The sequence below is a fragment of the Phyllobates terribilis genome, unplaced genomic scaffold (genome assembly GCF_046119375.1).
Source record: "Phyllobates terribilis strain yellow unplaced genomic scaffold, ASM4611937v1 Scaffold_12__6_contigs__length_324123572, whole genome shotgun sequence".
NCBI classification, from domain to species: Eukaryota; Metazoa; Chordata; class Amphibia; order Anura; family Dendrobatidae; genus Phyllobates; species Phyllobates terribilis.
Window position 1 is genome coordinate 144,407,019 of NW_027362772.1, and position 13,649 is coordinate 144,420,667.

At 41.0% G+C, this 13,649-nt stretch overlaps 1 protein-coding gene across 4 annotated transcripts in view; it reads left to right on the forward strand.

Moving 5' to 3' along the window:
* LMTK3 (lemur tyrosine kinase 3) overlaps positions 1-13,649 on the forward strand; it is a 114,853-nt gene that overhangs the window by 86,392 nt on the left and 14,812 nt on the right. For all 4 annotated transcript variants that reach the window (XM_073656316.1, XM_073656313.1, XM_073656315.1 and 1 more), the window contains exons 9-12: positions 2,147-2,231; positions 3,251-3,372; positions 5,632-5,781; positions 6,712-9,752. In XM_073656316.1, the coding sequence (XP_073512417.1) occupies positions 2,147-2,231; positions 3,251-3,372; positions 5,632-5,781; positions 6,712-9,752 (3,398 nt within the window). The remainder of the gene's footprint in view (positions 1-2,146; positions 2,232-3,250; positions 3,373-5,631; positions 5,782-6,711; positions 9,753-13,649) is intronic.

A 13,649-nucleotide genomic window follows, 5' to 3' on the forward strand; every position in this document is an offset into this window, starting at 1 on the left:
AGGAGCCCCAGTTACCAAATAAAACAGCATCTTGTCCTTATATTAGTCATTTTGCCTAGGCTCGTAGGTAATCTCTATAGTACATTATAATAGCCGCTGCCTTATTACCTTGACAGAAATCTGTCCTATTACCTAGAATGGTAAAAGTATAGGTGCATGTGAGCATGTAGGGAGGCTTGCTGCTGTGACCTGCAGATATCCTATACTACTTACTGTCAATCGATCTCTATGTTACAGCAGCTAATCAGAAGTCATAAAGACAGAGTGGACAGCAGTGAGAGCAGCCTCTTCTTACCTCAGCACCTCTGATATCTGCAGTATTAGATTAGATAGAAAGGGTGGACAGCAATGCGAGCAGCCTCTTCTTACCTCAGCACCTCTGATATCTCCAGTATTAGATTAGATAGACAGGGTGGACAGCAGTATGAGCAGCTTCTTCTTACCTAACCACTCCTGGTATCTACAGTATTAGATCAGATAGACAGGGTGGACAGCAGTGCGAGCAGCCTCTACTTACCTCAGCACCTCTGATATATCCAGTATTAGATTAAATAGACAGGGTGAACAGCAGTGTGAGCAGCCTCTTCTTACCTCAGCACCCCTTGTATCTCCAGTATTAGATCATATAGACAGGGTGGACAGTAGTGTGAGCAGCCTCTTCTTACCTCAGCACCTCTGATATCTCCAGTATTAGATTAGATAGACAGGGTGGACAGCAGTGTGAGCAGCCTCTTCTTACCTCAGCACCCATTGTATCTCCAGTATTAGATCAGATAGGGTGGATAGCAGTGTGAGCAGCCTCTTCTTACTTCTGCACCCCTGGTATCTCTATTATTAGTTCATATAGGGTGGACAGCAGTTTGAGCAGGCTCTTCTTACCTCAGCACCCCTGGTATCTACAGTATTAAATCAGACAGGGAGGACCGCAGTGTGAGTAGCCTCTTCTTACCTCATCACCTCTTGTATCTCCAGTATTAGATCAGATAGGCAGGGTGGACAGCAGTGTGACCAGTGTCTTCTTACCTCAGCTCCCTTAGTGTCTCCAGTATTAGATCAGAAAGACAGGGTGGACAGCAGTGTGAGTGGTCTCTTCTTACTACAGCATACCTAGTATCTCCAGTATTAGATCAGAGAGACAATAGTGGACAGCAGTGTGAGCAGCCTCTTCTTACCTCAGCACCATGGTATCTCTATTATTAGTTCAGATAGGGTGGACAGCAGTTTGAGCAGGCTCTTTGTACCTCCACACCCCTGGTATCTACAGTATTAGATCAGACAGGGAGGACAGCACTGTGAGCAGCCTCTTCTTACCTCATCACCCCTTGTATCTCCAGTATTAGATCATATAGACAGTGTGGACAGCAGTTTGAGTAGCCTTTTCTTACCTCAGCACCCCTGATATCTACAGTATTAGATCAGATAGACAGGGTGGACAGCAGTGTGAGCAGCCTCTTCTTACCTCAGCACCTCTGAATCTTCAGTAGTAGGCCAGACAGATAGGGTTCACAGATCATGTGGTAGGTTTGTTCCTGTAGTTGAGGTTGTGGTGCCACCAAGTGGCTTTCTACTTTTTTACATGTTTTTAATCTAGTTCTGTGAATTTTCTTTCTTTTACTAAAGTAATACCTTTTCTATGCACTAATGCGGTTCATGAGTACACTTTTTTTCTATATGATCTATGTTTATTCGTGTACTGAACCGTCTACACAATCTGTTTGGACTGTCCATTACTACACCACCATTTGGGGGTGCTGTCATACTTGCAATGTGTCTGTGAACGTTTTTGTTAAGCCACTACTACAGTGTGTATCCAGTTCAACATGAAAAATTTTGCTGAAAAGCCCACTTTAAGAGGCACCCGCCTCTTAATGAATCAGGCCCCTCGCACTCCACCCTGCCCACTCATCAAAACACCTTATTTATTATTTAATCACCTTCAAACTTCTGCTCTCAGAGAGCGACTCCGATGTGCAATCCTTATTGTATTCTAACAATAAGTAATAATATCTAGAAGGTTCTTCTATTTTTCACCAACCATGAATCAATCCATGAAATATAGAGCATATAATTGCTAAATTCTGTCATTAATGATTTCTTATTTCAATTGTGAATAATTGATTCTATTTTGATTTCTTTTTCTACATAGCGATCTCGCCCTAAGAAACTGCCTCCTCACCTCCGACCTCACCGTTAGAATTGGGGACTACGGCATATCTCACAACAATTATAAGGTCAGTGGAAATTTTAATGTCTATTTCACAGTGAAGTGAGAAAAGTACAAGGATGAGAAAAGAAGCTCTCGTTATTGTGTTTCAGTAGTGAAAAAAAGATAAAAAATATGGTAATACAATGCAAAAAAAAACCAAAACAAATCAAGCCAGCAGAGATAAACATATTATACCAATATGGGCCAGCTGGGAAGCGGATGGTCAGACTATGCTCAATTCGTATCGCCGAATACTATGGCTTCTTCAGGGGTAGGAAATTGTAGTTTGTGGTGTTGCTCATGGGGCATAGTAAGACCACCTCAATTCCCAGTTGGTCTCTGTTTTTATTTAATTTCTTCCGTTGTCTTGTTATTTTTTGCTTTAAATAGCTTTGCTTGCTGCCCTTTATTAGCACTTTATGTATTCACTCTTAGAGCCTCTTTTATATTTATTTTTTAGGTTAGAAGGTATTGAGCACTTATTCACTTACCGTACATTTATGCTATATTTTGCTTCCCTTCCCATATAGTCTTATTATTTTGTTTGCCTGTCATGGCTTTTGTGGAAGTGGTCATTAAGGGTACACCACCTTATTTGGGTGTTTGTCATATACCCTGGGGGATGCAGTTCTTATTTGTTAAGTGCCCTGATTTGTGTTTTGATCATTTTATGCTTAGATTAAATATTCTGGTACTGATTTGGTTCACAATATCTTGGTATCATCTATGGTTTTTGCATACTGTTTTTTTTAGGTTATTTTGAGTGGACATTTGGATACATACTACAGATTAGCTATGAATCTCATAATACCAGCATAGTTTTGAAGACAGCATTTTCTTCAATCTAGTCCCCTAAAGACCCTAAAAGGCTTTCTACGATAATTACTGATGAAACATTAATTTGTTCACATGCCATCTCTATGGCATAATTTCCTCTTTTCTCATACGTAAAGGGGCTGTACTCTTTCAAAAAAACAGTTAAAAATAATAAAAAATATATATTTATATTAATATTTATTCTGTATATATTTTATATGCCTCCAGGAGGACTACTATATCACCCCGGATCGTCTCTGGATCCCATTGCGCTGGGTCGCTCCAGAACTTTTAGATGAAGTTCACGGAAACTTAGTCGTGGTAGACCAAAGCAAGGAAAGCAATGTCTGGTGAGTCTCTTTCCTCCTCACCAACCCTTTTATTCTGACCTAGATTTCTTCTTTTGTTTCATTTGTAGACAGCTGATCTGTTCCACTCGCAAATGTGATGCATTATTTAGTGCAACTCGTAAGAACATACATATTTATTGATACTCCGTAAACCGAATGGCCCAGAAATGTCTTCATTTTCCGTAGGCTGTAAGGAATAAACAGCCATTAGTTATCAAAGGCATGAATACATGCGGTGATCATAGGTCTTGCTCTTGATAATGCCGCACGTGTCAAAATGCCAACTTTGACCAACATCTGAGGGTAATAAAAAACTGCATTATTTAACCATGTCGTGCAAGGAGGGGTATGAATGAGATGGTAAGATCAATGAATGGCTTATATTATTAATAACCCTACAGAATTATTTACAGTCAGTACTTTACATTTCTATTCTGTGTTTATTAATCCCTTGATGACTTGTCAATTTTTCATTTTTGTTCTTCGCTTTTTCGTCCCATTATTTTTTTTATTTTTCTGTCAACATAGCTGTATGAGGCTCCTGATGTAGACCGACACCATTTATTTTTCTTAAAAAACTGTTAAAAAATCCAAGTGGGGTGAAATGGTGAAAAAAATGCAATTCCGCCATTGTTTTTGAGGTTTTATTTTATGATGTTCATTGTACAGAAAAGTGACCCATCGACATGATTCCCCACGTCAATCTGATTGTGTCGATACAAAACTTTTCTATATTTTAGTGGTCAAAAAGAAAAACTGAAAATTGGTGAGTGAAGCTTTTTTGATTGATGGAGCTGTGTGAAGCCTTTTTTTTTGCCCGGCGAGCTGGAGTTTTTATTATTTCAGGGTACTACAACACTTCGACCACTTTTTATTCCATTTTTGGGGCAATATGAAAATCACCTATTTAGGCATTTCCAATTTTTGTTTAATTAATTGTATAATTTCATAGATCAGGGATACCTAATATTTTTTTCCCTTTGGGAATGGGATAAAAAGTGGGTTCAAGCTCTTATATTTTTTACATTTTTTAACCACTTCATGACATATAATGTACAGTTACGTTATAGGTCAGGTGGAGCTCTGACAGCGGCAATTGACACACATCGACAAGAAGCTGGCCTTTCCACGCTCCCATCAGCACAGCCATTACGTGATCACCGATGGGTTGATATCACAGCCGGGGATCGGCTGATGAACCCTGTGCCTGTCATCACGATCCTTCCGTGAACGCCGGCTCGTAGCTGACATTCATAGGAGAACTTGATTTTACACACATGAGTGCTGATGCACTGCTATGTATAGTACAAGCAATCAGGCGGTCACAGCTTCAAATCCCCTAAGGAGATGATGAAATACAGTAAAAAGTGGAAAGAACATTGGCTGCAAGAACATTGCAATAAAATACAATAAAAGGCGATGAAAACATCATATCTACCCAAAAATGGTTTCAGTAAAAACATCAGCTCCGGGACGCAAACAATAATCCCTCAAACAGCCACAGATCCTAAAAAATGAAAACACTACGGGTCTCAGAAAATGGCAACACAAACAAAAACTCCAACAAATTTCCCCAAAAAATTTTCACAACTTAAATAAAAAAAATATATACATATTTGATTATTTGCTTAAACATACTGACCTGGAGAATCATATTGCCAGGTCAGTTTTACCTTATAGTGAACATGGTAAATAAAAAAAAAAAATTGTGGAATTGCACTTTTTTTGCAATGTTATTGCACTTGAAAAATTTTTTCCGCTTCCCCATGAGCCACATTTTTGAACGGTGTCATTCAAAAAATACAACTTTTCCCGCAAAAAAAACAAACCCTCCTAACAGCTATGAGGATGGAAAAATAAAATCTTTATGGCTTTTGGAAGAAGGGGAGGAAAAAACAAAAACGGAAATAGCCCAGTCATGAAGGGGTTAAATATTTAAAAAAACTTTTTTTTTTTTATTAAAGGTAATCTGGCAACATGAATAAGATGTCGGCACAATGGCAGCCAGGTATATATTTGTCTGAAACATTCTGGTGTTTCAGAGAAATAGCCACCAATAAATAATATATCTGCTCTAAAAAAGTTGCAGCAGTGAAAATACATGGCTGGCCCCATGCCTTCTTCTGGCAAAGTCAGCTGTTTGCTCACAAATTAAAGGGCTTGTCTGTGGTCAGTAAACTCTATTAACTATGAATAAACTTATTTTTTAATTACCTAGTCTTTGCAGTTAATGACAACTTTTCTTTGAATCCAATATAGGTCTCTAGGAGTAACAATGTGGGAACTCTTTGAATTTGGAAGTCAGCCATATCGCCACCTATCAGATGAGGAGGTCCTAGCATTTGTAATTAAAGAACAACAGATGAAATTGGCCAAACCACGACTCAAGCTGCCCCATTCTGATTACTGGTAAGGGTAAAATTCAGCAAGTAATAGAAGACTCCATAGACATTATGGAGGGAAATGTATAAAGACAATTTGTAACTATTCTCTCTTTTCACCACTTTTGAAAAGCATTGAGAAAAGTGCTAGGGTAACGACAGGCTAGCTAATTTATTATAGTTAAAACCTTCTGATTTATGAAACAACATTCTTAAAACATTGTTAAAACAAGATGTACCCTTTTCTCTAAGATGGGAGATAACCTTTTGATCGGTGGGAGTCTGACCGTTGGGAGTCGGGACCAGCAGAATGAGGACCTTTTATCCCAGTAGGAATGGAGCGCGAGTGTGCAACCTATCCTTGATTCATTCCCTATGGGGCTGCGCTGTTCCGGCAGCCCAATAGAGAATGCAGGGGCGGACATACCATTGGTGTAACCTATGCAGCCGCACAGGGTCCCAAGAGGTAAGGGAGCCCATTTCCAACTCCAAAGCAGGTGGAATTTTGCATTTTGAAGAGTTATTGGACTGCAAAGAGCCCATATACTGTTCTTGGCAATGGGCCCCCAACTGTCCGTGTCTGCTCTTAAGATAATGAATAGAGCCATGTCCGGGTGTCCGACCTGCCGCTTCATGTTATATTGGGGATAAAAGTTCCCAGATCTGCCGATCTTTTCAGGTCCCAGCGGTGGGACATCCATTAACCAGCAAATTATCACCTATCTAATGGAAAGGTGATAACTTGTTTTAACCGGACTACCGTTTTAATAAATCTCCCCGTATGTGCATCATAGTAGTCTGCAGTTGTAACGGTCTATTGTGCCACTTTGCCATTACATAAAATAAACTTCTTATCATGTGAATGCACTTTTCCTTCAAGTGCCAAAATGTGCATTGTAAGAAATACTTTTCTAAACTCTTCAAAACCATTTATTTTTACTTATCCTTATTTCCTTAGGTATGAGGTGATGCAATCTTGCTGGCTGTCTGTTGAACAAAGACCTTCAGTAGAAGAACTTCATCTGCAGCTCACTTACCTGCTAAACGAATGCTCCAATCAGACAGAGGAAAGCTTTGAGTGGCGCTGGAATGCACTTAAGCCAATGAAATCCTCAATGGGTCCTCTAAGGCACTCCGATGAGATTTCTGCATTCCCACTGCTAGATAACTTTAGTGGTGGAGATGGCTTTCATGCAGACATGGATGACATCTTAACTGTAACAGAAAGCAGTCGTGGACTCAATTTTGAGTACATGTGGGAGAAGGCCAGATTAGGACGCTGGAAAGCATCATCTCAGTGTCAAGATTATGCACCAAGTAATGGGAATCTGACAGTGCCTGCTAATCCTTTCTATGATTCCAACCATCAACATTCACGCCAAAGCTTGGAGACTCCAAGTGTTGTCCCAGTCATCAGTGCCCGTAGCCCTTCTGTAAGCAGTGAATATTATATACGATTAGAAGAACATACAGACAGGAGCAGTGGTGTGGACTGTACCGTGTGTGCTCCAAGTCCTATCTATGAAAGAAAGTATGACATGCAGGAGCAGAGATCACTCCATCAACGCTTATCACTTGGAAGCCCATCTTCACCACTCGAACCACTTTTTTCCTCAGACTGGGACCCACTCGAGAGTGGCAGAACCAGTCCTGATGATCCTCCTGGTCACTTGATTTTACATGAAGTTCCTAAACTGATCGATAGGTGGACACCAAGTAATAATAATCCTTTTATTACTGTAGGAAGAGAATTGCCTCGTTATGTAAATCCTTTCTGTGGTCCAGGAGAAATAGACTTATCAAGGCAGGTACAGGAGACTTCTTTAATGGAGCCCTCGCTATCTGATGTATTTTCTTCTGATTCAATTTTGAATGTTTATAGAGATATAGAAGATCATAGGAGGAGCTGGGATTCAGATACACTTGAAGAGCGAGGAGCTGGAGAGACTCTTGCTGGAGACCCCGAGTCCTTGGCTGAGTTTTTAGATGATCGTGCATCACCTTGGGATTGTGAACCTTCATTAATGGAAGATCAAAGCACTGAAAGTAGTAGTAGCAGTACAGACAATAGCAGTCATCGCAACATGCCTTCTTGTCCCCTGTGTAGTAGAGGAGTGTTGGGTAGTCTACACAGATGCTCTTGTGCAATGCTACGTGGAGATGTTGTAATTGATTGGACCACACACGTTGCCATGCATCAAGACCATTATGGCTTGGATGATGATTCCTCCCTAAAAGTTGAACAGGGTTCCTTATCAGAGTGCTCTATACCTGCAAGAACTTTTGGTGATGGAGACCTCTATGCTGGTCCTTTTGGAGACAGTCTTTGCGCAGCAGAGCACCAAGAATTTTATGACCCTTTAATGGGAGCCGCTGTGAAAAGTTATGACATTCAAGATTATCGTAATCGTCAAGCAAAAAGTTACGAGTCATTGCAAAAGAGCATTTCTAACCACCCTCCTTCCCCTTTCATTGGAATTTCCAACTCAATGGCCAATTGCAGTGTTATTGTCCCAATTGAAATTCCACCTCTTTCCACCTTAGCAGAAAGCATCGAAGAAGAGACAATAGAGATTGTTTCAGATGTACTAAATAGATTCCCAGTGAACCATAGCACATTGCAAATGGAAAAATCACCACATGCATCTAGAGCAACATTAGATTCTGTTGATTCTCTAGACATTCCTTCCAACACTAGTTCATCAGATATATGTAGCCCAGCTTCTCATTTCTCATCCCCGGGTCAGAAATTTGGGGATAGTGGATACGAAACAGAAAACACATTTTCCCCAGAATTCATTTTCAAAGAAGTAAAAGAAGAAGAAGAATCTGGTCTTAAAGATTTGAAATTACCCTTGACCCCTATATCAGAATCAACTAGTGACTTGACCCTTACAGAGGACTTCTCTGAACCACAGGCAACACCTATGGAAGATGACAGCTCCCTTAGAACATTAAATCTGGCCACACCACATAGAGATTCAGCATATTTTTCAGACTATGACAATGAACCTGATAAACATAATAGAGTTTCTAGGTCAAAACCTGATGTTGGAAATCTCAATGGAGTTTGCAGTGAAGAAATATTAGTTGTCATATCAACTGTGGAGGAAACTGAAAATACTCAAGATGAAGATCCAAAAAAGGATGATAATGAAGATAACATAAATGTCAAGGAAATAACAGAAGAGTTTCCTGTAAAAGCAATGGATATAAAGGAAAACCATAATAATAAAGTGTATGTTCAAGATGTAGTCGAGGATGGTGAAAATGGAATTTTGAATTGCAATGGTGGGATCAATTTAATTCCAGAGGAGGACTTGAGTAATCCAGCTTCTCAAAGCAATGCCACTGATGTAATACAGAAGAAACATGAAAAATGTCAAGCAGTTATAGATCAAAAATATTCAACTGAAAACATGCTAAAAAGACAACCAGAAAGTGGCTTTGTAGTTCAGGTTTGTAAAGAGCAGCTCCTAGTCTCCTTGAGAGAAAATGTAACCAGGAATGTACTGTCTACATTTGAGTCTGGGACCGTGAACTCATGTGTATTAAAAGACCAAGCTGTTTTGAAGTTGTGGTCTATGGAACCTATATCAAATGCTGTTGTGGAAGGAACATTAGATAATAAACCTCTCTTCAAACAATCATCTGAAAACTATGGGCCAGAATGCAAACCTATCACAGATGACATCCTCAAGGTCATATCTTCGGATAGAATTAGTAACTCCTCAGAACCGATTGTGAACAAAGATGTAAATGATAATGATTGTGATGAGAGTCCCTCCGAAAAAGATGGGGAAGAAGAAAAAGAAGATTGTGAAAATGAAAACAATGGAGATTCTAATGAACAGTCATCAAAACAGGCCCCTAAAAACTGTTTAAAGCAACAAGTCGAAACTCCCATTGACCAAACAGAGGAACACACTGAAGATCAATCATCAAAACTCTTTCTAGACTTTGGCTCTACAGCAAATAGTGGAAGTGAAGCTATAAAAGGTAAATCAAATTGATAATTGAAATTAAATAGTTGAAGTGAGAATTATGATTTTAATGAGTGAACCAGTCCAACATTCCATTTACTATAGTACACCCTTATGCACTCGGAGTATTTAATATTGACCACCCTTACGTAATCTGTGAATAGTCCCATATAAATGAAATACCCAATACAATTATCTATAGCTTTGAGTTTTGGGTCTAAAGGTTGCAATTGTGCTCCTTCTGAAGTGCTCTTAACACTTTTTAATTAGTGTGCAGGCCTAGGGGTGTTGTATAAATGAATAACAACAATACAACAGCTGATCCCAAAAAGTGACTTACCACCCTTTACAAAGTTACACATGGAGAAAATGGTGTAGTTGTAGGGGTGGAGAGGATGACGTGAAACCTCTCTGAAGACCCTTGTTGTTTTAAATGTATGAAAATTTACTGTATTGTATGTGTCATCCTACTGGAGGCTGAAGTCCCTGTTAGTCAGGGGTGACAGAGTTAACTGTATGACCGGCAAACTGGAGACAAGAAAGGACACCCTCAGAGGAAAGCGATCATCATTGAGTGTGTGTGTGGGAAGAGACCAGGACCAGAGAGCAAGTTTTAGAAAGAGATCTTCAGTGGCAACAGTGTTCTTCCTTCAGCAGGCAAGTTGGGGCACTTACAGCCAGAGATTTTTAAGAACGATGTTAGTGCTAGCCTGAAATGGAATCTGACGTGAAGTAAGGCAGTGTCAGCTAGGCTGGTGACACATTTAGTAAGGTGATAGCTGGTGGAGCTCCATTGCATTGTTCTCAGGAAGTGTAGTTAGGGTGCAGTGGACACAGCAAAACACATTGACCCTTGTGGCCCTCTACCAGGAAGATGGAGTTACCCACTTTGTCCTGCTGTTCATCTGTAACGTTCACCACTAGTATTGTGCCGCCCTCCATAACCACCAAGAATGTGCCTCTGTATTGTGTAGAAGAAAACAGCAAGCTTGTTTCCTGCTACCCTCTGTACATAAGTTTTATTGTCAGTAAAAAGGGCTTTATTTTTACCAAATTGTCTTCTTTCCTCATCGTTGGTTTAAAGGGGTCTGGAGCCGCACAAACCATGGCAGAGCTGAACCTGGAGGTGTCCGCATCAGAAATACAACCACACACACACACCCAGCCAGGACACAGATTTTTTTGTGGAGTGTGCCGGGGCGCGAAGACGAGTACCTCGCACTCGGCTAACGCCCCACAACCACGTTACATGGTCCTTCTCGGTTGAGGACCTCGGAAGAATATATAACAGTCCTGCACAATGTCCACAGTCCTTGAAACTCGCTGGACCCGATTCTTCTAGGTAAGGACCATGGAAATGTAAAAAAGTCCATAGAAATCACAGTCCCTTTTTCTGAGGGTACCGGACATTCCCGGCTGCACCAGCGCCTGAAGTCCAGCAGAAAAAGGCGTAATCAAACAAAAACAAAAATAAAAATTCAGCCTATCCAACTAATGAGGTCTATCTTCAGCAGCGAGGGTATGGAACAGTCCCTCTGACTTCCAGTAATGCAGTACACAGGCCTTTAAGACCAGGATGGTTTCAACAGTCCTTCACAACAAAGGCCGAGACCCAACTGGGCTCCAGCTCCACACCTGCAGTTCCCACAGCATCATGCCTGCCTCCAGCTGCAGAACTTCGGTCCATTGCCCATTCTCCGGCTGCTCTCCTCCTATGCTCTCACCCGAGGGTAATGATGTGCAGGAGGCCGTCAGCCCACATCTCCTTCGACCGATAACCCAGCCAGTCCGTGCTCCATATCGTCCCTCTTTGCCTCCAGTGCTGCAGGGTATCGAGCTGCCATTCTCTCGTCACTAACACCAGGACACTATGCATGATCCTTACTCGTCAAGCTGTGGTGGTAAAATGGCACCGATCTCTGATTCACCTTGCACTTCCTGTTTTTCAGCTCCGCCTCTTCTCTGGTCTTCTAATGCGTTCGTTGTGTCGTGCTTCACCCTCGGTGACTCTGGCTTTGGCCATGCCTCCTGCACTCACCATTCTTCACCCAATAGGCTGCACTTCATTTTGCATCGCGCCCTACTCCTACGTGCACCTCCCATCTTGGTCCAGGTCCTGGCTGCAGAGCATACCCACTTCTGGGCACATTTTTGTGCTCTCGGGCGCCATCTACTCCCATGATGGGTGGTCCTTCTTCTCAGCTCACCATCCATCGCCATCTTTGGACACATGCTTGGACACGTACTTCTGGCCGCCATTTTTGGCCGTCTATCTTCAGGCACCCTCTCGTCTGCGCCACAGATCTTTTCCCAAAAGATATGATTCTGCCGACTATGCCAAATATAACTTGGCGTGGGGCGGTAGCCATGGGCAAGGTACTCATGCTGTAGGAGCTCCGACTTGCCTGCTTTAGGAAGAATACTGCTGCCACTGAAGATCTCTTGCTGAAACTTGCTCCCTTTTCCTGGTATCTTCCCACACACACACCCAATGATGATTTCTTTCCTCTAAGGGTGTCCTTTATTGTCTCCAGCTCGCTAACAACTAACTACAAAAACAGGAACTAACACACAGGTCCCTATCGCTCCTCCCCAACTGTGGGTCGGCCCTACAGTTAACCCTGTCACCCCTGACTAACAGGAACTAAAGCCTCCAGGACGATAAAATATATAATACAGTACATTTTCATACATATAAAACAACAGGGGTCTTCAGAGAGGTGCCATGTCATCCTCTCCACCCCTACATAGTTGTAAAGAATTCCACACACTCTCAATGTTTCATAAGATGTTTCATGCAGTATGGGTAGTATGTACAATATGCCAAACTCTTGAGTATCTGTAATAAATACAGGTAACATAATAGCGCAGGGCTATTCAACCTTTCAAATAACATGCTTCCAAGAGGTTAAAAAAACAATCACATCATACAGTGCTCAGAATAAATGAGGACACCCCCTTTGAAAACTAAGATTTTAATCAATGATCTCAATAAACACAAGAATAATTTCCAACATTTTGGCAATATGGAGTATAAAAGAACATTTTTTTAACCCGTAACAAGAAAGTAAGGTTAATAATATAACTTTCATTACAAAATCTTCAGTTTTACTCATATTAGTTGATGCAAAAATGAATACACCCACATCAAAAATTACTACATCTAGTATTTTGCATGACCTCCATGATTTTTAAGGACAGCACTAAGTCTTCTAGGCATAGAATGAATAAGTTGGTGACATATTACAACATCTATCTTTTTCCATTCTTCAAGAACAAACTCTTTTAGAGCTTGGATGTTGAATGGAGAGTGATGACAACTTGTCTCTTCAGGATTCCCCATAGGTGTTCAGTTGGGTTCAGATCAGGAGACACTTGGCCACTGAATTACTTTCACCCTATTCTTCTTCAGAGATGCAACAGATGTGTGTTGTGGATCATTGTCATGTTGGAAAAGTGCACATCTACCAAGGGCACGGAGTGATAGCAGCATCTTCTCTTTCAATACAGAACAGTACATCTGTGAATTTATGATACTATTAATGAAATGTAGATCCCTGACACCAAGAGCTCATGGAGCCCCACATGATGACACTGTCATCACCAGGTTTCACTGAAGGAACCATGCATTTGTCTAAATAGTTTTTTCTAATGTATGATGACTACCGTAAAGCATGATTGTTACGGTGTCCTCATGTGATGCTGCATGAATGCTGCTGGTGTTGGCGAGCTGCTTTTCATGAATTCACAGATGTTGAAAGAAAAGATGCTGCCATCTTTCAGTGCCTTTGATAGACGTGCATGTTTCCAACATAACAATAATCCTAAACATAAGACACATGGCACACTAAGCTTGAGATTTCCCAACCTGGAATTTGCACTTCTATGGCTTTTTCCAGGGCACTTTTCTATG